This window comes from Psammomys obesus, unplaced genomic scaffold, assembly GCF_907164565.1.
Source record: "Psammomys obesus unplaced genomic scaffold, mPsaObe1.curated_primary_1811, whole genome shotgun sequence".
Taxonomy (NCBI): Eukaryota; Metazoa; Chordata; class Mammalia; order Rodentia; family Muridae; genus Psammomys; species Psammomys obesus.
Genome location: NW_026592710.1, coordinates 7,898,755 through 7,923,943, shown reverse-complemented (window position 1 = coordinate 7,923,943; position 25,189 = coordinate 7,898,755). Strand labels below are relative to the sequence as shown.

At 49.6% G+C, this 25,189-nt stretch overlaps 1 protein-coding gene across 3 annotated transcripts in view; it reads right to left on the bottom strand.

Moving 5' to 3' along the window:
- Positions 1-1,139: 1,139 nt before the first annotated feature.
- Mfn2 (mitofusin 2) overlaps positions 1,140-25,189 on the bottom strand; it is a 30,448-nt gene continuing 6,398 nt past the window's right edge. For all 3 annotated transcript variants that reach the window (XM_055615116.1, XM_055615117.1, XM_055615118.1), the window contains exons 4-19: positions 21,714-21,849; positions 17,626-17,788; positions 16,528-16,652; positions 15,173-15,281; positions 14,980-15,087; positions 13,611-13,764; positions 13,020-13,087; positions 12,772-12,893; positions 10,878-11,004; positions 9,728-9,832; positions 9,437-9,539; positions 8,679-8,899; positions 7,288-7,443; positions 5,983-6,179; positions 4,620-4,754; positions 1,140-3,072 (exon numbers count right to left, since the gene is read on the bottom strand). In XM_055615116.1, the coding sequence (XP_055471091.1) occupies positions 3,003-3,072; positions 4,620-4,754; positions 5,983-6,179; positions 7,288-7,443; positions 8,679-8,899; positions 9,437-9,539; positions 9,728-9,832; positions 10,878-11,004; positions 12,772-12,893; positions 13,020-13,087; positions 13,611-13,764; positions 14,980-15,087; positions 15,173-15,281; positions 16,528-16,652; positions 17,626-17,788; positions 21,714-21,849 (2,099 nt within the window). In that variant the 3' untranslated portion in view covers positions 1,140-3,002. The remainder of the gene's footprint in view (positions 3,073-4,619; positions 4,755-5,982; positions 6,180-7,287; positions 7,444-8,678; positions 8,900-9,436; positions 9,540-9,727; positions 9,833-10,877; positions 11,005-12,771; positions 12,894-13,019; positions 13,088-13,610; positions 13,765-14,979; positions 15,088-15,172; positions 15,282-16,527; positions 16,653-17,625; positions 17,789-21,713; positions 21,850-25,189) is intronic.

Here is a 25,189-nt window from a genome sequence, read left to right as displayed (position 1 = left end):
CAGGGATGAATCTGACCTTGTCTGAGAATAGTTAACTCAGAGTATGGTCTGTGGCAGGATGTCAAACACATTGTGGGGTACCACCCAGTGGGGCAGCAGCAGCAGCTTGCAAATAACAACCCCCTGCACTTGCTAAACTTTTTGTTTTACGTACACATACTAGATCATGTTTCTACTGGACGGGAGAGTAAAGGACACATCTGAAAGCTGATAGGCTTGGGAAATAAAGATTTCAGCGCATAGGCAGCCTCTCCCCTCCGCTATCAGCCCAAGATGCTAGGACATCGGCTAGTCTTATTTCTCTGAACTTCAGTTTCCACAAAGGGGCTGAACAAGCTGAATTCTCCACACACACACTTGAATGTCCTAGAACTGGGTCCACCCACAGGCTTCCAGGAACATTTGGGTTCCCCTCAAAGTCCTGGACTGATAATGTATGAACTGAATTGCTCTTCTCAAAGAGACCAGAACAGCCCTGACAGAGCTGGTGCTAGCAGGAGAAACACACACCATCTCCTGTGAGATGAGTGTTCTGTAACACGCATATCCTGTGTGCTATGCACAGGGTATGAGTATTCGTTCAGAGTGAGGGAGGGCAGAGGCACTTGTAGACAAGCAGAGGGAGCAGGGAAGGTAAGAGGCGAGGGTGGGAGAGGGAACAGGGTAGGAGGCAGTAACCCCCCTCGGCCCAGGGTATCGGTGAATGGAGGAGCAAGAGGTCATGGTCTGGATATTCAGACAGAAAGTGGCAGGTCAGGTCCAGTATGTGTTGACGGTGGACTTGATGAACCGGTCAAGTCTGTGGCTTGGGAATCCGAGGACGCAGTTACCGACAGATGAGCTCAGGGTTTGTGAGAGAAATTGGTGGGTGAGGATGGAACCTCAGTCAAGAGGACATATGCAGAAGGGCAAGGAGAACCCAGCGGCCTTTTCCACTCCCAAGGGCCCTTCAAACAAGAAAGGTCGCAGGCAAGTTCTCAGAAGGCACAGGGGGGTGGCTGCTGACTCATGTGTGTTACACGAAGGGTCAGTGTGTGCAGTTACAGAGAACTCTGTACAGGAGTCACTCTGGCTCTCCCGGCCCTGGAGGCTGGCCACGTTCTTTCTTCTCAGACCAGACGCCAGGCAGAGAGCTCACACAGGGTCACACGGGGGCTTTATTTTAGTTTCCAATGTGATCAGCAGAGATACAGGTAACTCGGACAGATGCATCACCTTAAATATACCAGAAGCAAAGGCACTGGGTCAGGTGCCTTTGGCGGCCCAGCAAAAGATCAGACAACAGTTATCAGCAAGAAACTAAAGTGCTTTGCTAAACAGCTCGGGTACAGCTCTTCCTGGTGGTATAAATGCAATTTTTACTTATATAAGCTCAAATTTTCATTCATTACTCGGGGACTATTCTGAAAAAGATTTCATGTTTATTCTATTTTCCCCCCAAAGAACACAACATTCATTGGGATTATGTGACACTGATTTGTCTTGACCCACTCTGAGGTGACCCCATCTGTCCAGCATGGCAATACACTCACAACTTCTTTACATTACATGCTGACCTTGGCCAAGACCATCACTGTCCCAGCAAACAGGGTAGACTGAGGGGCAAGTGAGCAGGCAGACACGGGCAGGAGAGGACATAGCCCCTGGGCACCCAACCAGTGGGACAGTGCCCTGCAGGAAGCTCCTGGCTGCAGACTTCTGGGAAGGGGTGGAGCCCAATGCTTTGTCTCTAAGACACTCTCTACCTGTTTTACAAAGGCTTTGTCACCCTAAAACTGCTTTTCCAAGGCAATCAACCTTAGTGACTGGAATCTTCCCTACTTTGACCATTAATAGTTTCAACACTCAACAATGAGAAGTTCAGAGTCAATACGAGGCTAAGCAAGCAGCGGGAGGCTTCAGGATCGGAGGAGGCAGGCTTAGGAGGGTCAGGACAGTAGGGAAAGGCGGCCAGGTTTCTCTTGGGAGGGTCAGGGCAGTAGGGAAAGGCGGCCAGGCTTCTCTTGGGAGGGTCAGGGCAGTAGGGAAAAGGCCAGGCTTCTCATGCTGTTTTGTGGCCAGCTGCAGTCACTAGCACAGGGTACAGTCCAGAGAATGGTGGCCACAGGGGGCTTGCAGCAAGGCAGGGATAAGCTGAGGTTAGCGGGTGAGCTTCCCAGGCTTGTGAGCCCCTCAGTACTAAGACAGATAGAGGAACCGCTTCTGTACCAACCTTCTCCAGCCATCCCCGGAAGCCCCATCTTCCACCATTCCCCCTGCTACATCCTTAAACCACCTGGAGCAAACTAGCTCTCACTAATACCCCAGGACTAACAGACCAAGAGCTGAAATAAGAACAAGGGCCTCAATGGCAAGAAGGGAGGCAAGTCCCATGTCACCATGATGCCGGACACCAACAGCAATACATCGGACCCCTGATTCCTCTCCTGAGCCCTCCCCTCTGCTCTGGCTGGCAGATATCCCCAGCTTCCCACAAGAGCGCCCTGAGTCTAAAGCCCAGGGTATGTTGAGCCTGGCCACCAAGCACAACTCACTCTGCAAGTGGGAAAAGTGCTAAGGCTAAGGGCCAAACATAAGATACAAGTCCTTCTGGGACAAACTTGGCCATTCCAGAACTATCCTGAATTCTTCTGGAGAGTCCAGTCACCCCCAACATTGTCCCTCTCTGTAGGTGTGTCAGAGAAAGTGGGAGTGTCTGCCTGATGCCTGTGTTGCTCCCGTCAGTCATTCTGCAGGGTGTCACCCTTCGGAAGACCTTATCGAGCATGATGAGCAGACACAGGCATGCAGGACTCCTTGGTGCCGAGCTGCCCAATCCTTGTTGGTCTCCTTTAGGGTGTGAGCCAGGGGTCTTCCTGCACAGGTAGGGAGTGACTGGTGCTGAAGGGCTGAGAATGGTACAAGACAGTGGGTGCTTTCCTTCTCTCCAAAGCGGCCAAGGACGAGAGCTGATGGGAGGCGTGGCCGGCCTCTGCTCAGTGCAGGTCCGCCCTGGCTGCCCACTATCTGCTGGGCTGCAGGTACTGGTGTGTGAACATGTTGAGTTCGCTGTCCAACCAGCCAGCTTTATTCCTGCAAATATAAGAGCACTTTGACAGGTGGTTGCCATGACACGTCCCACTAGCCTGTCTGAACCTTCAGTTAATCCTTCAACAGCACAGTTTCCCATTTGCAGATAAGGAAAAGGAGGTCACAAGCTGATGTGACAAGAGCCAGGCTTTAAACAAACAAACAAACAAATAAATGAATAAATAAATAAATAAATAAATAAAGAGGTAGGCTGAGATAGATTCTCAGGCTGGCCTGGAACTCACAGCCATCCTCCTGCCTCAGCCTCCTATGTGCTCAGATTACAGAAGTGAACCACCATAGCTGGTTTTAGGTTTTTCTAGTTTGGCTGCAGCCCGGGGCAAGTCCCAATCCCTGGAAGCCAGCTTTCTTCATTGGCAGGTAAAGGTTTGGGTACTAGCTCAGCTGACTTTGTGGCTATAAGCAGCAGCAGACACTCTGTCCCAAGAGCCCCAGTGGGTGAAGAATATGTCCTTGATGATAGGCAGGAGGGACACAGATGCAAAGGCCAAAGAGGGCACAGATGCAAAGACCTGGATAGGTCAGGGGAAGTCCACTGACCTATCCAGACTAGAGCTAGGACCCTCTGAGCACCTCTTCTCCAGCTCTGTCCCTGTGGGTCCCTGACATCAGAGGTTGGGGAGGGAAGTGCAGGTCCCATGTGCTGATGTGATCACAGCCTGAGCAGGCTGAGGACTTAGCAGGCAGAGTCCTTCTGCTTCAGCTGTGGCTGTCATAACATTAGTCTCACCTCACAGATGAAAGCCACAGGACAGGGGAGAGCTGAGGGAGTGCAGGCCTGGAACCCAGATCCTGGCTCCTCCACTGACACTCCTCCCAGCAAACTTCCCTGTTCTACAGAGACCACACTCCTGCTCCTGCGGAGAGACCTGGTGCTTTGCACCCCTGATCCTGGGTTCAGAGTGGAACTGAGTATGACTGACATAGGTGGCAGATCTCATAGGTCAAGGAGAACCAAAGTGTAGACTGACTGCCCGCACCCCAAGTTCCATCTGGCCATTTCCTGTGGAGCTCCAGACAAAAGACTCAGCTTCCATGACTACCAATTTTCTTACTAGAAAGCGCAGCTGAGGTTGGCATGGTGGCACACACCTTTAGTCTGAGCACTAGCAAAGTACAAGTAGGTGGATCTTGATGAATTTGAGACTAGCCTCATTCACATGGCAAGTCCCAGGCCAGCCAGGGCTACAAACAGATCCTGCCTCAAACAAAACAGTGAAGAGCTGATGACTCTCTCACTGGGGTGATAAAAACTGGGTGGGCCAGAAGTGCCAAGTGCTGAAGCCCTGCCCTTCAGAGGAGGGCCACCCATGAGCTGCTTGTTTCCTGGGTGCCATCACGCCCTACCTAAAGCACCTGGAAGACAGTGACCCTGTCTGTTAGGCCTCCAGCACTGTCCCGTCCCCAGCAGTGCCCGGCCAACATCTCACAGGGCGCCACATCCACAAAGAGCTCCTGGTGTCCACACTAAAGAAAACCAGATGGCAGACAAGCCCCAACTCCCCCAGCTGGGCCACTCGGCCACTCACCTGAGTAACTTGGCTTTGCTCTGAAGGGAATCCAGAGCCTCAACTTTCTTGTTCATGGCGGCAATTTCCTGCTCCAGATTATCTCGGGTGATGTCAACTTGCTGGCACAGATGAGCAAATGTCCCCGACAATTCCCTGAGGGGACAGAGGTAGGATCAATTTGGCACATGGTGTGTAGGCAGGATTCTCTCGGTGACTAAATCCACCCAGAACAGAGTAGCAGCTGAGCCCATGACACGTCCTCTGGCCTGCAATCCCACTTTTGGGGATCCTTCCCACCTCTACTGAAACCACAAATAGCTCCAATGCTCACATCAAAGGCACTGGGCATCACCACAGGAGGCACGGAAGTCCAGCGGTTAACCTAAGAGGCTAGGATTCGGACACTGATGCTCATCAGCTAAGTGGCAAGGAAATGGACTCATCTCCCTAATCTCCAAGCCCAAGTCTCACTATCTTCAGTGTGTGTGTGTTTGTGTGTGTGTATGATGCTGGGGATTAACCCTGACTTTCATGCATGCAAGACAAGCTGCCTACCAACAGAGGAATTGAGAAAGTACGCACCAACAAAACATCTAGCTCACAGCTACAAGAGTAAAGGGGACACTAGTGCAAAACGGGTCTGCCATGCCATAGTTAGAGGGACACCAAACAAACCAAGCATGGTACTCATGTCTGCTATCCCAGGACTCAAGAGACTGAAGCCAGAAGATTGGCCTGAATTTGAGATTAGGCTGGACTATAGTCTGAGGCCTGGGAGACAAAGACAGAGAGAGGCAGTGCAGAGTACAATCTTCTACCTTCTCCATGCTCCAAGATGGTGTGATCACAGGTAACCCTGATCCATGAGGCACCATAACCAGGCTGAAGTAGGATCCCACAGCTGCACCCACGGCTCATGCCCTTCAAGCCTACCTTCAATATTTATTTATTTACTTAGAGACAAAGTGTCATGTAGCACAAGCTGGCCCCAAACTCTCTATATAGCCAAGGATGATTTTCCTGAGTCCTGGGATTAGAGGTGTTAAGACATAATGCCTGGTGTGTAAGACGCTGGGGATGAAGCCCAGGGCAAGCACTCTGCCAACTGAGCTACATTTCCAGTCCCAAAGCAACCTTTAAAATCGATGAAGCATATCCTGGTTCCTTTGTTTCCCCAGTATCTTCCCCTCCATGGGAGGGGAGCACAGGAGGCCTACCTGACCTCAGCCGTGGACCCCTCCTATCATCCCTGGATGCAAAGCTGGCACTACCCAGCCAAAGTCCTGACATCAGCATCATGGGGCTCTCAGATCAGGCTGAAAGGGAGGTGGGGAGAGCCCACGTAAGAGGGTGTCCTCCCTCAGATCCCGGGGCCACTCACTGCTGGACTTGGTGGCTGCAGTTAGAGCCAGTGTAACTGATAATGAGCTGCAGCTTTTCACTGGCATATTCCACAAACTGGCGCTTGAAGGCCCTCTCCTTGGCCTTGGTGGTCCAAGTCAGCCGCTCATAGACATACAGGAGGCCATACAGTCCAAAGGAGAGGGCGATGAGTCTCCAGCCCACTGCCTTCCACACCTATAAAGATGCATGATCAATTTAGAGCGGGGTCTCTCTCCTTGACTCCACTGACGCTAAGAGGGCAGGGCCTATCCAGGATTCCAGTTGGAAGGGAGAAAAACTGGATGTTGGCCATAGGACATAAGTTAGGGTTAGGATCACTGTCCTGATCTAGGTGAGGTTTTTTTGTTTGTTTGTTTGCTTGCTTGTTTGTTTTGTTTTTCTAAATGATGGGGATAGAACACAGGGTCTGGCACATGTTGGGCAAGCTCTTTCCTGCTGAGCTTCAGCCCCAACCTGAGAAACAGGTTTCTTAAAGAGAAACACAGATGATCCAAAGCAATAGCTTATTCTGATGGTAACAAGAGGCAGAATTCAGCATCACTCCTCACAGCTGTAGTTTAGTCAGAGAATGGGGCTCGGAGCTCAACATCAAGGCTTTCATCTCATCCATCATTCTGACTGTATGAACTTGGGCTAGTTTACTTATAAGTTTCTTCGCTCACAAAGAAGGCACGAGCTATAAGCTTAATGCATAGGTTCTATAGCTAGGTAAGCAGATGCTATAAAAGGGTCTGTCAAGGGTCAGTGCTGCAGACCATGCCCTCTTATAGGCCAATACCTGTGGAAAGAGCTACAGAGTGCAACTCTCAGTCTGGGGAGAGGGGCCTCGGCTGATCCATCTTGTACTACATGCTGAAAAAGCAAGTCCTGACAGTGTTTCTGAGTCACCCTCTGCCACCACTCTTTGTCTACAAAACAGCATGAGAGCTTGCCAACACCACTAGGGGGCTCAGAAGTGAGGGACTATGGCTGAAAAGTATAAGCCTCACTGAAACCAGAAGACAGCCAGTTGCTCCTTAGGGCTTGGGTCAGAGCCATCCAGAAGCAGGAGACCTTTAGTTGTTCCCTGTTCCCTATTTGCTGTGGAGGAAGAGGCCTCAGTGCCAGATGGGGAGGGTTCAAATCAGCTCTGGGCTTCTGCAAGCCATATCTAGACTTTGGGAGCATCCTATTAGTTGAGTGATGCAGCAATTGTAGGTGAAAGGGCTCTGGCCACACAGGCCCCCAGGGGAGAAAACACTCACTGAGCCACAGCACCCCTCCCCAAGCAGCTATCACTGACCACTCCTCCAACCACGAGAATGCCCATGGAGGTCCTGGATGTCAGGGAGGCCAGGCCGGTAACCATGGAGACCATGAGCTCCTCCTGGGTGAGGGATCCCTGCGGCAAGGGGGGCATGCTGGGGTTGGCAGGTGTCAGAGGGATAGGACGCTGAACCTAAAGAGGGAGACAACAAAGGGATGAGAAGAATGTTGCAAGGCTGTCCATTCAAGCACACACCCAGTGATCCTCAAGACTAGACAAGGTAGGACAGAGACTGAGCTGCTCTTCTACTCCCAAAGGACAGAAGAGGGTAAATGAGCTTTGTATGCACCACAGCTGGATGTCTGCTTCCTAAAACCTGCCAGCCCGAGGTGAGCACTGGGGCATGCCACAAGATGTAAACGTGGCCATTGGGTTTGTGCCGGCAGAGGGCCTGTACTAAAAGCAGTAATTCAAGCAGCGTGTCTGTGCACAAGTGTGTGCCTGTAACTTATGCATCTCCGTCACACAGAAACTAGAGCAAATGTCAGGTGTCGTCTTCTCCTGCTTTCTGCTCTAAAACAGGGTCTCTGACTGCACTGGAAGCTCGCTATTTCAGCAAGACCGACAAGCCAACTTTGGAGTAAGAATAAGTGTGTGTACCCACTGGACCAGCTCCTCAGTCCCTAATATACTTTTCATTCCAAAATTTAAAGTGGTGATGTGTATTTTATTTTACTTTATGATTTATTTAAGTTTATATGTATGAATGTTTTGTCTGTGTGCCAGGTGTGCCTGGTGTACTGGAACTAGAGGTAAGGACAGCCGTGAACCATCAAATGGCTGCTGGGAATGCTCCAAACTGTTGAGCCATCTCTCAGCTCCTGATGTATTTTTATTCTAAAATCTTTTAAAATCATTTGTTATTCAAATTTTCAAGTGGTGGTTTGTAGAAAAGTACTTCTCAGTTCCCTTTCCCCCCTACAGTGCTAAGGATCAAACCCAAAGTTCCTGTACAGCAGGCATTGTACACTTCTCCCTGAGCTACCCTCCCAAGTGGGCTGTTCTGAAGAGCACATAAAAACAAGCACTAAGAAAACACGCAGAATTTTAATTTTCAGTTTTTCTAGATAGGGTTTCTCTGTGTAGCCTTGGCTGTCCTAGACTCACTCTGTAGAACAGGCTGGCCTCGAACTCACAGAGACCCGCCTGCCTCAGCCTCCAAAGTGCTGGGATTAAAGGTGTGTGCTACCACTGTCTAGCCAACCCTCAGCATTTGTAATTAGGACAGACCATGTTGATAAAGACAACAGTGCTGACCAGTGACCTGATGGCACACTGCATGGTTCAGGGACCCCCACTGTAGACTGACTGACATATCTGGTGCAGGGTGATCTCCCATGATGCCCTAGGGAAAAGGAGCTTCTTGCCTGATCACTGTAGCCCATCAAGGCCCGGCGGCTGTTCTTGGGGCCCAGGAACCTGTTCACCAGCATAGTCCATCCAAGGGAGAAGTGGAACTCGATGTCCTCCTGAAAGTCAGCGCACAGCTTGTCACAGTTGAGGTCATAGCTGAGGGAGAAGCACTGGCGAGGGACTAGCATGTCTATCTGATTCCGCACAGACACAGGAAGAAGAGGCTTCAAGCCGTCTGTCAGGGGCACAAGCAGGGAGAGAGCGCATTACTCAGGCCTGTGCCACACCAGGGCCCAACCTCAGGCACAAAGTCCACACCAGCTGCTAGGGATGCTGCAGCTTTGGGCAGAAACTACACCCTGGTAGTCGGCTAGTAGGACTGGTTGACAGGTCACCTTCCCAAACCTGCCAGCAGTCATGCCAAAGTCTCAGCTGTCCCATTTGCCCAAGCAGGGGTTCTCCAAGTCCATACAGAATGAATTCAGGATACACTGCTAAAGGTCACAGGTAAGGAAAAGTGCACTTATGGTTTTTGACTGTGTGTGTGTCCACGGGTGAAGGAGCACATGGAGGTTAGGAGCATAGGCTCTCCTGGATGGATCTGAAGTTTAGGCACTTGGGAGCCTTCTGACATGGGTTCTAGAAACCAAAGCAGGCCCTTTGGGAGAGCTCTTAATGCACGGAGCCATCTCTCCAGCCCTGCCTTACTTCAGATTGGCCTTAGCTTGCATATGGCAGCCCCACAGATCCCAAGATCCCTTGAGACACTGACCTATCATGTCCTGCTGCATGCTCTGCAGGGAACTGGCGATGGCTGTGGAGCAGCGGTCAGACATGTTCCGGCCTAGGCCTTCCTCTATATGTCGGTGCAGTTCCTGCCTCCAGAAAAGATAGGTTAAGAGAAGGGGCACCATCAGCAGGAGTTGCTGGGGGTGTTCAACCTGTCCTGTCCTGCCCTGCCAGCTGACCAAAGAGGCAGAGTAAGCTTGGGCCTCATGCCCCTGGCTGTCACCTCTACTCGGGACCTTGAGGCAGAGCAGCTAAGACTTGCTGCTTCACTTACATTCTTATAAACCTTGAGGACAACTGGGGATGGGTGGAAGTCCATCTGGTACTCGTCAACCAGCACAGAGAGGCGTCTGATCTCTTCGGCCATGGCTGTGGACACCTGCAGCCAAGAGAGAGCAGTTAGCATCAGAGGACTGAGCTTTGGCAGGGGAGGCTGCAGTGAACCGCACACCTGTCCTGCACCCCGCAGTCTCCCAGCTCCTCTTGATTTGAAGTCATAGAGGTGGAAGAAAATGGGCAATCAAAATGGCCCTGATGCTGGACCCACAGCCAAACGTTAGGCAGAGCTAGGGGAATCCTGTGGAGGAGTGTGAGGAAGGATAGAAGGTCCCAGAAAAGAACCACTCAAGCGCCAAGTGCAGTGGTGAACAGCTATAATCCCAGCACTCAGGGAGGCAGAGGCAGGTGGATCTCTGTGAGTTTGAGGTCAGTCTGGTCTACAAAGCAAGTCCGGTATAGCCAAGGCTACACAGAGAAACCCTTGTCTCGAGAAAACAAAACAAAACAAACAAACAAAACACTTCAAGAAGACCAATAATGTCAACTAACCTAGGCCCATAAGGGCTTACAGAGACTGAAGTGCCAAACAAAGAGCATGCATGGACTGGACCTATGCCTGTAACACGTATGTAACTGATGGGCAGCTTGGTCTTTATGTGGGTCCCCTAGCAATAAGGCAAGTGTGTGTTGTATCTGACATGGCCTCGGTTGCCTGCTTTTGGATCCCCCTAGCTGGGCTGCCTTGTCTGGCCTCAACAGAAGAGGATATACTAAATTCCGATGGGCCGGAACAGGTTTGTAAGTGGGGGGGGGGGGGGGGGGAGCTCCCCTTTTTTGAGAGGGGGAGGGGGAAAAGGGGTAAGAAGATGGGAGGGTAGGACCGGGAGGAGAGGAAGTAGGGGGCTGTGATCAGGATCTAAAGTGAATAAATGAATAAATTTATTTAAAAACAAAACAAAACAAAATGGCCCTGGAAGGAGCCCCAGGGGAAATGGTATCCTTGAATCTGGGCCACAGACAGCTTCCAGAAAGCTGAGGAAGTCCCTTACTTGGATGAGTGGTCTTGCTCGTGACTTTTGCTGCCACTGAACTTGACACTGCCTCTGAGTCCAAGTCTCCACACGGAGCTTTCTCTTCATTCTCACCTGCCTTTCCACCTCCTCTGTAATCTGCTTAATTCGGAGTTTATAGTCTTGAGCCAGGAGCTCCAGCTGCTTGTCAATAAACCTCAGCCGGTCTTGCCGCTCCTCCCGCATTTCTAGACAATAAACCCTGAGAAAAGAAAAACACCTCTCAGAAACCCATGTCCCACATGACTGTGCAGAGGAGCTAAGGGAAGCTGAGAGGCTCACCCAGGCCACAGATATCCTGCCTAGACAGGGTGTCAGAGAGAGGCAGGACACAGCCATGCATCCCCTCAGGCTTCCATTAGGAGGAGGGGTGGTGAAAGAGAAAAGAGGTGGCTAAAGGAGGGAGGGTTACAGTGCTGCTAACTAATATGGAAAAAGAATGCTTGACAAGCCAGCAAGATGGCTCAGCAAGTCAAACGCTTGCTCTGCAAGCCCGATGACTTGAATTCAGTCCCTAGTCAGGTAAAGGTGGAAGGAGATCTGATTCCACAAAGCTGACCCCTGACCTCTACAGGTGTACCCTGTCATAGACACACAATCAAAAACAACAGTGTAAAACCTCTTTAAACAAAATAACAACAACAAAAGAATGCTCCCTTGTCCAGCAACTGGGTAATGAAAAAGAGATACTACCAGACACCTGGGGGAGATGGCCATGTCTCAAGCGTGGTGAGAGCTAAGGAAATGGGAGGTCCTCCGGGCAGGAGCAGCAGATGCTCTGGAGAGCATGAGAAACTGGGTACCGAGTAAGGGTGCTTGTTCAGTTCCCAGCACCCATGCCAAGTGTCCCAACAAGAATCAGGGGAGAAGGAAGACCAGGCCGAGTGGCAAGAACAGCAGGTGCAGTGCCAAGCCTGGTAATAACAAGCCTGGATGCGTGCGGCACGTGTCCAGAAGCCTACAGTCTCTCCACACTTTCCTCAAGAAGCACTTTTAATTTTAAACTCACCATCACCCCTGAGGGTGGGACAACAGACTCAAGGTTACTTAACAACTTCTCTGTTCTGTTTTAACTTAGGGCCAGCACTGCCGAACCTCTCCAGTAGAACTGAATTGTTATATATGATTCCCTATGGTTTTCTATATTTTAAATTTCTAAATTTTTTTTCTTTTCTCTTTCTGCTTTTTTGAGACAGGATCCCAAGTATCCTAGGCTGGCCTCAAATTGACTCTATAACCAAGAATGACACTGAGCTTCTGATCCTCCTGATCCTAATCCTTCACCCACAGAGTGCTGGATCACAGGTTGTCACTGCCGTACCACCACCTGCCAGGGACTGAGCTCAAGGGTTCTTACATACGAGGTAAGCACAATGGAACACATCTCCTAAACCCTGCCATGTTTTAAAAAGTGGCACACACCTTTATTCTCAGAAAAAAAAAAAAAAAAAAAGGAAAAGAAAAAGAAGAAAGAAATTAATAAATAAAAAAGTAAAAATAAAAAATTTTAAAAAGGTAGGTTCAGGCTGGATGTGGTATGTTAGAAGGCGGGGGAAGCCTGCGGCAATAAGATCTTAAGTTCAAGACTAATCTGGACTACACAGCAAGAATCTGTTGCGGGGGGTTGGGGGAGGCGCAAAGCCTGGGCTAGGGCTGCAGCTCAGTAGGCAAGTGCTTTTCTAGCTGACCTGAGGCCTCAGTTCTGAACCCTGTACTACTGAAGATTCAAAACAAACAAATGCAAAGGTGAAGACCTACAACACAAGAACCCTCCCTTACTGTCCAGGCTGGGCGGGTGATCAGACAGCAAGTGGCCTGGCTGAACAGGTCACCAAGTGGCTCTGGGGTTGAGCCCATGGACTCAGCTCAGCATTAAGGATCTGATCATAGATGTGCCTCAGCTGCCCAAGGCAAAATTCATAGACCCATAATTTCCCAGCAATCTCTCTGCTTTAGACTGGGCTCTCACCGCTGCTCCTGAGCTGCAATGTGCAGGGAATCCATGATGAGACGAACGGCCTCTGCAATCTGCTTGGCCCGTACTGTGTGCTGCTCAAATTTGGTCTTTACTGCAGATTGGGAAATGCACTCCTGCAACAGACAGAGGTACTGAGGGGGGTGCGGACCCTCATCTCCAAGGGCGAGGCAGTGGCCAGGGACAGGGCCAGAGAGAACTTGGAGGGAAAGAATCACCACATACCAGAATCAAAGACTTACCTCAAATCGCCGCTCAAAATTCTGAAACTCAAACATCCTCACTTGAAATCCTTCTGCAAGAGCGCCCCCTAGGAGAAGGCAGGGTTAGTGAGGAGACAGCTGCACAGTGAGGAAATGGGGAGTCTGCTCTGGTTTACTTTTCTAGCACTGTGACCAAAAACACTTGGTAAGAAGCAACTTAAGGGAAGAAGGAAGGCTTCTTCTGGCTCTCAGTCTGAGGGGATACAGAAGGTCATGGAAGGCAAGGAATGGCAGCAAGAACTTGAGGTTGCTTGCCCACACCGCACTGGGCAAAGAAACAGAAGGAACGCTGGTGCTTAGCCGGCTTTCTCCTTTTCACTCAGTCTGGAACCTAGCCCAGAGAATGCTGCAGCTCACACTCAGGAGGAGTCATCCCTCCCAGGCAATCTTCTCTGGAAAGGCCCCCAAAGACATGCCCAGGGGCATCTCCTAGGTGACTCTAGGAGCAAGGACCTCCCCTCCAGGCTCTGCTCTCCATCTCACTGCCAGACCTATTTTCACCAACAGACCCAGTAAGAGACTCAACATTTCCAACACCCAGAAAAAGAAGGCTGTCAGTCTCATAGTTACCTCCTTCTGGCATGCCCTGGGCTTTCTGGACCCTGGCACTGAGCACCTCCTTGGCAGACACGAAGAAGATCCGGTCCCCAGCCTGAGCTCGATCCACCACACCCAACTCGTCCACCAGAAAGCTGGTGCAGCGTTCCATGTGCTGCCGCCGCACCTGGGCCCACACAGACAGGTGTCCACAAGGAGGCAAGGTGAGGCCACCCGATCCCCATGGCTCAGCAATAGGAATAAACATTTACAGTGAAAGGCCACCACCATCTCTGCTCTGGAGACACAAGCCTCCCCAGCTCCTCCCTGGGGTCTTTTGAGACACAGAACAGGCCCCAGGTTTCGAACTGCTTCAGGTTTTGGAATTTGGCTTAAAAGTGTTCTTTGGTGTCCCAGAAGGAAAGAAGTCTAAAATGGCTCTACCCTGACAAACGAAGTCTCCCAGAACCTTGGTTTATAAGATAAGTGGGCACCCATGGACAGTCTCAGCTCCAAACACCAGGCTGGACTGACAGAACTTAAAAGGGTTAAGAGCCTCTATGACAGGCTGGAGAGATGGCTCAGGAGTGAAGAGCACTGTCTGCTTTTCCAGAGGTCCTGAGTTCAAGTCTCAGCTGCCACATGGTGGCTCACTGCCATCTATACTGGAATCTGATGCCCTCTTCTGGCATGCAGGCATACATGCAGACAGAGCCCTCATCTACAGAAAGTAAATAAATAAATTTTAAAAAGTCTCCATAGACAAGGTGGGCAGTGATAGCGCGCGCTTTTAAACCCAGCACTCAGGTGCAGAGGCAGGCAGATCTCTCTGAGTTCAAGGTCAGCCTGGTCTACAAAGTGAGTTCAGGACAGCCATGGCTATACAGAGAAACCCTGTCTTGAAAAAACAACAGCAAGAAGAGCCTCCACTGACCCCTACCAAGTGTCAGACACTGTGAGCGGATCCTCCTCAGGTGTGAACACAGGCTTACAACCAAAGCTCCACTGCCACGCTCAGCTGTATTTGGACTCACAAATCCCTTTTCTTTCATTTCACACAAAATTAGAGTTGGGAGTTGTGCTAAGAACCACCTACCCTTCATTCCCAAATGTCTTTTTAAAGCCTGTTTTTTAATTTATTGAGCTTTTGTGAACCAGAGTTATTGGCTCAAGCAGAAAGAAACACAGAAGACAAAACTAAACATGGCAGGGATGCACTTCTGACCTATGAGAAATCAAGGAAAAGAAGGAAAGTGAATGCACACATGGGCATCTTTCACTTTACCTCAGAAAGGACAGAAGCGGATCTGAGTGGTTAGTGTTCATGGCTCATGACAGTCTCCAAAGTGCCAGAGAGACACCCACCTCCTCCATGTACTCAGGTTCTGAGAGACACACCCACCTCCTCCATGTACTCGGGCTCCGAGGCAGAGGCATCCCAGCGGTTGTTGAGGATGAAGATGTTGGGCCGGGACAGACGCTCGCTCACTTTGTGGAAGAACTGCTTCTCCTAAACAAGGGCAGGACCTTGCTGAAGGAGGGGGCCCGCTAGCTGCCCGCCCAGCAGGCCAGGGACAGAGCGGAGGCAGACTTACCGTCTGCATCAGTGTGGACTCTGAGTTGGCCACCAGCACAAACACATCAGCATCCAGGCAAAACTTATCAATCCAGCTGTCCAGCTCCGTGGTGACATCAATTCCAGGGCTGGAGGGGACAGGCGTAAACCAGTACAGTCGGGCACAGGACATGGGTCCCAGGGTGAACAGCCCTGGGACTTGCACAGTGGCCAGGCGAAGGAGAGGAAGGGAGCCAAGCCACCGTCACTGGGAATCTTTACCTCCCAGTCCCTGCCCTTCCAGGTCACTGAGGAATGCCACCTTTGTTTTTAGCACCTATCACCTTTTTGTTATTGTTTTTCAAGACCAGGTTTCTCTGTGTAGCCCTGGCTGTCCTGGAATTCACTGTGTAGAGCAGGCTGGCCTTGAACTCAGAGATCCCACTGCCTCTACCTCCTGAGTGCTGGGATTAAAAGTGTGTTCTACCACCATCCAGCAGCACTTACCACTTTTATGAAAACATAGTTTTCATAAAACTAGGAAATTTAATTTTCAGTTAGAGATATACAATTTAAGTAAAGTTTTTAATTTCTTCCTTTTTTCAGAGAGAGAGAGATCTCACACAGCAAAGACTGACCTTAAACTCCTGATCTTCCTCTCTTTACCTCTCTTAGAGACATAATTACAAGCATGTACTACTATGCCCAACTTTCAAATTTGTATTTGAGTCCAGGTCAAGGTCATAGTACTGTATCTTTTGGTATAGGTGTAAGGTGTACAAAAAGCAGGGGCAAAGCATTCCTTCAAGAGGAACAAAATGAGCATGTGCTACCAACACACACTAACTATTCTGGAGCCACCAGCCTTCCAGAGCCTGTGTCCTAAGGTCTGCTAAGGCCGGTCTGCCGAGGGCATTTCAGGCACAGACAAACAGAATGAATAAACAGGTCCTAAACTGTCTCTGGGTGCAGTCTTTACAGTGTCCCAGAAGGAAAGGAATTAAGGGAGCAAGGCGCCTAAATCTGCTTGCTCAAGTCTCCTGAGGCGATATTTTATAGAACAAGTGGGTGCCTCTGAACCCCCACACTAGCCTGGAGTGGGTGGCGGAACCCAAACATACTGGCTGCCATGTAGGGCCCGCCCCACTTCTCAGTGCCCCTCCTGTCTCTCAAACAGCCCACTCCTGGGACACCTGCAGTGCACTGATGCCAATGGGCACGATAACCAACCAGCCCCTGGAAGAAAACCAAAAGGATTTGGTTGAGCTATCTGAAAGGCACCAGGACTTAAACTGAGCAAAGAGAGGACACCATGGGGACCCCGAACCGGAATCACCCAGAAATGCAGATTTGGTACCCTCTGACTGGGCTTCTGGAAGGTCTCTCCCCTCTCACCTGTCCATCAGCACGAGGTCATCCTTGAGAAGCGGACACTTAGAGTTGGGCCACATCACACTCACCAAGCTGCCTGCATGCAGCTGCTCATCCTGATGGAGGGCGTGGGCCAGCTGGTTGACGGTCTGATGATGGAGGAAGAAAATAAGTATCAGGGCAAGAGTGTCATCAGCTCCTGTGCCATCTGCTACAACACAGTAGCTGGGGATGGCTGACCAACTGACTACCCCCTTTCCTTAAACAAAAAGAATTCAAGGGCTGGAGGAATGGTTCAATCATTAAGTGTACTGTTCTTCCCGAGGACCTGGATTCATTTCCAAGCACCTACATGGAGCTTACAACTGTAACCTGGTTCCAGGTGATCCTCCGCCCTCCCATGTGCAACAGGCACCTATGTGGTACACAGACATACAAGTAGGCACATGAAGTAACATGTTTTTCTATTTTTTCTGTGTGCATGAGTGTGTAGAGGTGTCCACAGAGGCTAGAAAAGGAAATTGGATCTCCTGGAGTTACAGGAGGCTGTGGACACCTGCCAGTGCTGGGAACTGAACTCGTGTCCTCAGAAAGAGCAGCAAGCACTCTTAACAGAGGAGCATCTCCCCAGCACCCTTTCTTGCACTTCATGTGTAAGAACCAGCTTTCCGCACTCCCCCTTTCAGCCTCTTTCTCAAACATCACCCTGAAGCTCTTTCCACTCTGCAATGATTAACTCCCTAAGAATCAAAATGTGCACCTGGCTCTAAGTAGCGCACAGCTGCCTCTCAGGAAATGAGAGTGCTCCAGGGCCAGAGGCTGCAGGCCAATCCCAGAGCACACTCAGAGCACACTGTTCCCCGCTGGCAAGCCCAGGAAGAACATGTGTGCTCCCTCCCTGCCTAGTGCACAGGCCAGCCAGCTCACTCCGCCTCTCCCCCTCAAGCTGGGCCCTCGTTCTTGGCGCTCCACTTTTCTGACCCTCCCAGACATTCTCACAATGAACCCTGAGCTCATGAGCATGGAGGCTGGGTGAGCTCTGTGACATGACGTACTAGCTGTTCCAAGTCAAGACTATACTCCCTGACACCCAAGGCCGAGCGCTGGCCGGCCAGCACCCACCTTTACACTCTTCTTCTCTTCTGAGCCCTCGGTGAGAAGGAAAGCCTCATGGCCATCTGTGCCCCCAACTCGCAGAAAACAATTGGTGGTGTGGCCAATCCCCGATGGCAGAACTTTGTCCCAGAGCATGGCGTTGATCACAGTGCTCTTCCCATTGCTCGTCCTGAGAGGACACAACAGTAAGGCCATAAGCAACACTGTCTGGGCTGTCACACGGTAGTGGCCAGCCCAGGGCTCAAGTGTCTTGTTCTCTGCCATGTCAATGGTGCCCAGGCAACACTGAAAGGAAGGCTCTGGTCAGGCAAATGTCTCTCAGCCGGAACCGGTTGTCTCACCACTTCAGACCAACCTGCAGGTGGCTGGCATTGCAGGGGACTGCACACACATGTGACCTGTTTCCCAGTCCAGCACCATCAGTAAGCATCAATGTGGAGCCTGCCTGCCCCAAAGGAAATCATGCTCCTCCTTAGACCAGGGTCCTGCCCCCAGGGTTGTCTTCCTGTCCAAATGGTTCTATGTCCTTGCTCCTCCACACTGGGCCTGCTATGAAGCTATTTTCCCATCATGCTCCTCCTCACACATGAAGACCCACCAATGCCAGACAGAAGAGAAGATTCCTTTAGTGTTCTATCTAGCATACCCCTTTCTATACTCTGCTTCTTGCAAACAGCTGTACCTGCAGACTTCTGCTCTCTAAGCTTCAACGCTAACACTTATTCTCACTATGCACGGCAGTCCCCAGCAGCATACAGCTTTAGAGCTGCCAATTTCCATGTGCCCAGTGACATGGGCAGGCACTAGCACCCAACTGAGGGCCAGGCCACACCTTTTGGGGAAGGATGAAGAAACAACAGGCCAAAAGCTGAAGGCACACTTGAGATCACAAGTCGTCAGGGATAGGACTTGAGACAGTGCCTGCTCTGCACTACCACTGTGTGCCTGGCATCCACCTTGTTTAGAGACCGGTTGCCTATGGAGAATTTTAATTTTGCTTTTGACACAGGCTGGCTTCAAACTGCATAAGGAGGATAACCTTAAACTCCTCATCTCCCTGCTGCCACCTCCAAAGTGCTGAGATTGTAGGAGTGTGTGTGCTATCATGCTGGGCCCCAGGGCTTCGTGCATATGAGGCCAGCAAGCATTTAGCAACGGAGACTCATCCCAGCCCTGGGTATTAATTAGTGCCTGATTCTCCCTATCACACCTGAAACTCTAAAACAAATGGGAAGCTTCAGCAGTTACTGCTTAGATATGATACCACACAGGGGAAAAGTCCAAGTAGATGATTAGACTACATTAAATAAAAGAGTGGACACCAAAGTCCAAGTAGATGATTCGACTACATTAAATAAAAGATTGGACACCAAAGTCCAAGTAGATGATTAGACTACATTAAATAAAAGATTGGACACTGGCCGGGTGAAAAGGTAACCTACAGAATGACTAAGATTCACCAATATACGCAATGTATTTAAAGGGCTGGAGAGATCAAGCTCGCTGCAGTGGTTCGCAACCTTTCTGATGCTGTGACTCTAATACAGCCCTCATGTTGACCTTCAAGCATAAAACCATTTTCATAACTGTAATTTTGCTACTGTTATGAATCACAATGTAAATATCTGTTTTCCGATGGTCTTAGGCAACCCCTGTGAAAGGATCATTCGACCCCCAAAGAGGTCACCACCCACTGGCTCAGGTGTCAAGAGCATGCACTGCTCTTGCAGAGGACCCAGGGTCAGTTCTCAACACCCTTGTTGGGCTACTCACAGCTGCCTGTAACTCCCATGCCAGTGAGATCTAATGCCCCTGGCCTATACTTATGTGCACATACCCATAAAAATAGTAAAAAATAAGTAAATCTTAAAGAAAACCCACCAATATATTTTAAAGCTCCTACAATGCAACCATAACCAAAAGAAATAGACATTTCTCCTAGATATATAAAAGGCCAATCAACACATGAAACGCAGCTCAGTCTCACTAGCATCAAGGAAATGCAAATCAAACCACACTGGAAGCCCAGCATGGAAGTTCTAGCACTTAGGCTGTTTTTGCAGGACTGCCTGAGCCCAAGAGTTGAAGCACAGTTTGGGCAGCAGAGTAAGGCCTTTATCTCTAAAAACAAACAAACAAACAAACAAACAAAAACAAGAATGAATAAAAACCAAGAACTTGCAGGACAGTGGTGGCCCATAGCTTTAATCCCAGCACTCAGGAGGCAGGTGGATCTCTGTGAGTTCTTCAAGGTCAGCCTGGTCTACAAAGTGAGTTCCAGGACAGCCAGAACTACATAGAGAAACCCTGTCTCAAAAACAAACAAAAAACTAAGAACCCAACTCAGAGGCATGGCGGCTAACATAACAGAGAACTGCGCAGAAATGAACCTACGTGCACTGCCGGGGAAAGAGACCACAATGCAACTGCTGAAGAAAATAGTGGTGGGACCGAGGGAGCTTCAGAACAGAGTGAGATTCTCCACAATCCCACTTCCACATACAAACTGAAAAGAACCAGAAGCATGGACTAGAAAGGACATCTACACGTGTGCACACAGTGACAGGACCTGTTACAGTCAAAAGCCAGAGTAACCCAAATGTTCGTGGCAATGGACAAATCAAACGGCATATGCACATGCAATGAAGTACTCATCCTTACAGGGTAGGAGCTGGGCTGAGCACATCCCCTGAACCCATGGAGGTAGGTGTGTCAGCCGCCTGCAGTCCCAGCTCTCCAATCCCTGGGACAACCTGGCTACCTATATACACTGGAATTGGCCAGCTCCAGTTTGGGTGAGAACCTGCCTCAATTAAGTAACAGCAACCGAAGGGACACACCACATCAACAACCAACAGACCATACATCCACACAACACAGATAGACAGAGCACTGACACACGGCTCCCCAACTGTGTGGATATCGTGCTGAGACAAGTCACTAACTGAAACAGAGACACTGCTGGATGAGGTGTCGAATGTCTTTTAGTCTTAACAGTGAGGAAACAGAGGTAGGAGGATCCCGGTGAGTGAGACCAGCCTGGTTTATATAGCAGGGCTACTCAGACATACCCTGTCTCAAACAACAACCTCTAAAAAAACACTAATATGATTCCATGTATGTGGTATCTAGACGTAAATTCTTAGTGAATTCTAGGCTTCCTGGTTAGGATTAAGTATAATCAAATCCCAATACTCAGGAGACTGAGGCAAGAGGACCACAGCAGCAGGTATGAGGCCAGAATAATGGTTGCCAAGGGTTGGGGTGAGTGCGGGTCAGAAAGCCACTATTTACTAGAACAACTTCAGTTCCACAAGGTGAAAGGCTCTGAGGAGCAGCTGCACAGCAGGCATCAGCAGCATCTCACCAGGGACACATACTTTCAATGGCTCATCCAGGAGATGAACACAGCTCAGTGACAGATACAGAACTCAGCGTGTGTGAGGCCCTGGGCTCCATCTCTGTCAGCTTCCATGAAGACTTTTATGTTAAGTATCACAATTTAAAAATTAAATATGGTGAGTTTGAGGCTAGCCTGGTCTACAGAGCGAGTTCCAGAACAGCCATGGAAAAAACCCTGTCTCGAGAAACTAAACTAAACTAAAATAAAATTAAAATAAAATAAAATAATAAAATAAAATGGCTGGTGAGATGGCTCAGTAGGTAAAGACACTTGAGTCTGAGCCTCAGGGATCCTAAGTTAGGAGAGAACCGACTCTCGTATGCTGTCTTCACCTTCACACATTCCCAACAAATAAATAACAAATAACTTCAAAAAAGCTCTAGCCAGATGGTGGTGGTGTATGCCTTTAACCCAATACTCGGAAGACGGAGGCAGGCAGATCTCTGTAAGTTTGAGGCCAGCCTGGGGACAGCTAGGGTTATACAGAAAAACCCCTGTCTTGAACCCCTCCCCCCCCAAATAAAAAGAGTGTTTCCTTTAAAAAAAAAAATAAATAAATCAGTCAAAAGGAGCATATGAACTCAGGCATGCCACTGTTACCCAGCAGAGAGGGCTCTCTCCTCACCCAAATCTACCCCACCCCAGCTCCTGGCCAGGAAAAGAGAAGCAGGGAGGGCTTCAAAGTACTCACCGGCCAAAAAAAGCCACCTTCATGTGCCGCCTGGCCAGCACCTCGCTGATACCCCTGACCTTGGACAGGTACCCTTTGACATCCAGGACCTGCTCTTCTGTGGTAACTGGGTCCAGTTCTGTATTCCTGTGGGTGTCTAGAGAGAGGATGACAGCAGGTTAGCGCATGGCCAGAGGAGAGCCAACACAAGGCCTGTTGACTCCCTGTTCTGCCATCAGAGGGAAGGCCCAGACTCCCCTCTCTCCTAAGAATAGCAGCATCCCAAGGTGTCTAAAAATGAAATGAGTTCAAACGAGAGTGCTGGGTGAACCTAAACACTGAGTCTACTTCAGTACTTTTTCTTTAATTAAAAAAAAAAAAAAATACTGTGTATGCACACGTACACGATAAAGGGGCTTGATGTGCCACAATACACATGAGGTCAGAGGACAGCTTTTGGCATCAGGTCTCTCCCCCTGCCTCCATCTGGGTTCCATGATGGACATGATGGTCTAACTCAGGTCACTGGGTTTGCTCTTGCCTTCACCTGCTGAGCATCTCAACAGCCCTATTTTCTTTCTTTCTTTCTTTCTTTCTTTCTTTCTTTCTTTCTTTCTTTCTTTCTTTCTTCTTTCCTTTTCTTTCTACATTTTATTTATTTTTATGTTTATCAGTGTTCTGTCTTCATGTATATATGCACACCACACTTGTGCCTGGTGCCCTTGGAGGTTAGACAACAGCATCAGATTCCCTAGAACCTGGGTTACTGATGGTTCCCAGCACCAAATGGGTGCTGGGAACCCAACTTGAGTCTAATACAGCCAGTGTTCTTAACTGCTGAGCCATTTCTCCGGCCCCATCCCATTCAGCCTGATCCCAGGCATTGTTACAGACACTTTTTAAAAATTACATTTATCTATTTATTTACTTATTTAAGTACTTGTTTAATTGCTCATTCATTGTGTAGCATGCATGTTCTTACCTGCTTACTCATTTATTGTGTGGCATGCATGTGCCACAATGTTCACGTGGAAGTCAGAGGACAACTTGAAGGAATCAGTTTTCTTCTTCTACCATGTAGGTCCCAGGGATTGAATTTGGGTTGCCAGGCATGGAGGAGGCAAGTGTCTTTACTCACTAAACCATCTTGCCAGCCTTCTAGTCAGTTTTTCAAACATGGTCTCATTTGATCTTTGTCATGTACACGATACACAATTTGAACCAGGCAGCATGGGTTTGGAGTATAGGCTTTCCTCACTCCATGTTACATGAGAGGTCCTTCCTGACCTGGCGGGGGCCTGGCTGGCCCTCCCTGGCATATAGCCTCTTTCTAGCCCACTTTTAACTCCACTACACCATCTCCCCGAACTCACCAGCCTCCTCTGCCTCTAGGCTGTGCTTGCTGCTACCCACCCCGATTCACCTGCTGTTCGAAAGAACAGGCACACTGCTGTGCAGTAATGTGGCTCATTTCCACAGTGGAGTCGGTCTGGTTTGGAAGCCTCCCTGGCCACACTGCACCTGAGCAGGTCCCTGTCTGTGTACTCCCAGCTAGCTGATGGAACAGTCTAGCTCACCTGTCTGCACTATCTACCCTGTGGTTGCTGGACCGGCAGGTGCACCATCACTCAATGCTTAGGTGACTCTGCTGCTTTTTCCCAGTGTCCTTGACAGGCAGACAGGTTTAAAAAAAAAAATCACCATAGAAGATGGGACTGAGCAAGATCCTGCCTTACCCTTCCACCAGCCAAGTGCTTCACTATCTGGCAAGCAGATGGGTGTTTGGGCCTGCAGCAAATTCTTGCACATTACCAGGCTGGCAGGTCCCAGTCCCAAGAACATTCCCCTAAAGCATCTGGAGAATGACAAGTGGCATGTCAGAGACTACATAATGAGTTTTCCCTGAAGTTAGTACCATGAAAGGAAGTGACCAGCCAGCATGCCTCCCCCATCCCCCAGTTACCTCACCCCAGATGCAACAACATTCCTCCCTTATATGGGCACATGGGCATGACCTTTGCAATGCCCCATAGGAGGAAGCTGGCTCTCAGGCACATAGCTCCACTGAACAAGTGCCTGCGGGCTGACTAGCTCTCATTATTTGCCTGGGTGGGAAGCATCATCTCCCATGACCATAACAATCCCAAACACGGCTCCAAACACTCAGCCTCTTTCCTTCCATGTGGTCAATAAGCAAGGGCCTCATACTTTCATAAAACATACATCAAAGGACATGACAGGACACCTTCCTGAAACACCTGCCAGTCTACAACATCATGTGAGTGAATGACTCAGGGCAGAGGAAGGCCAGGCTCTGGGAAGGCAGCAGCCTGGTCAGTCTGTGTATCCCTATGCTCAGCTCAAGGAAGGCAGAGCAGAGCTACTGCTCAATAAGCAGGCTGTAATCTGTGATCAGTTCAACCTCAATCATACTGTAAGATACAGTCCAAACCTGTCTACAGAGGGGAGATTCTTTTTTCCTTCACCCCATGCACAGGGCAGGGTAGGTTAACAAAACTGGACACGACACGGTCCTTTTCTCGAACGGGGCTTCATGAACTGGTTTTTCCGTAGGAGACAATGAGCAGGCTGGAGAGCTGGTCCACCTGAGCTAAGGGTCAACCCCTGTGGCACCACTGCTGGGACTGTCGGGCTCTGCAGGTAAATCTGAAAATTCTTAAGTTTCACACACACACATACAGGGCAACCAAGGACAAAGAAGACTCAGCATTAGTCTCCACAGACAAGCTCCAGACCTACATGTAGCCAGGGCACCCTTATAGAGGGTACCAGAGAGAGCTACTGGCTAAAGCTGCTCTCAGACAAGACAGGGGCACTGGGAAGCAGTCCTCTGCTGACAGAGGCTGTGCTCAAATTAGTAACTGGAGAAAAGGCACACTGACAAGAGTTTCCTACTGGCACTTCTATTGCCAATCTAAAAATACCAACCAGTACACCCTGTCCAGAATAATCAACACTCAACAGTGCTTGATGCTATAGCAGCCAGAACTGGGCCAAATAAAACTCGTGGGTTGTGGCATTAAAGACACTGGGGCAATGCTAGCTCAGTCACTCTGACATTCAGGTGTCAGGTAACTCTCAAACCTTAGTCTACTAATTTGGTTGGAGAAAGTTTTCTGTTTGCTTTTTGGAGAAAGTTTTCACAAAGCTCAAACTGACCTCAAACTCACTAGCAGCCAAGACCTTGTACTCTTGCTCTTCGCACTGCAATCACCCAAGATCTGGGATTAAAGTCATGCGCCACCACACCTATGCATGTGCTGGAGAGGGAACACGGGCTTCACCAACTGAGACAGTCACCCACCACGCCTCCTGGCTGGCCCTTCTGCTGGGATAAGAGTCACCTACCCTCAGTGGGGCACACCTTTAGTCCTAGCACTTGGGAGGCGGAGACTGGAGGATTTCTGAGTTTGAGGCCACTATAGTCTACAAAGTGAGTTCCAGGGCAACCAGAATTGCAAAGAAACCTATCTCTG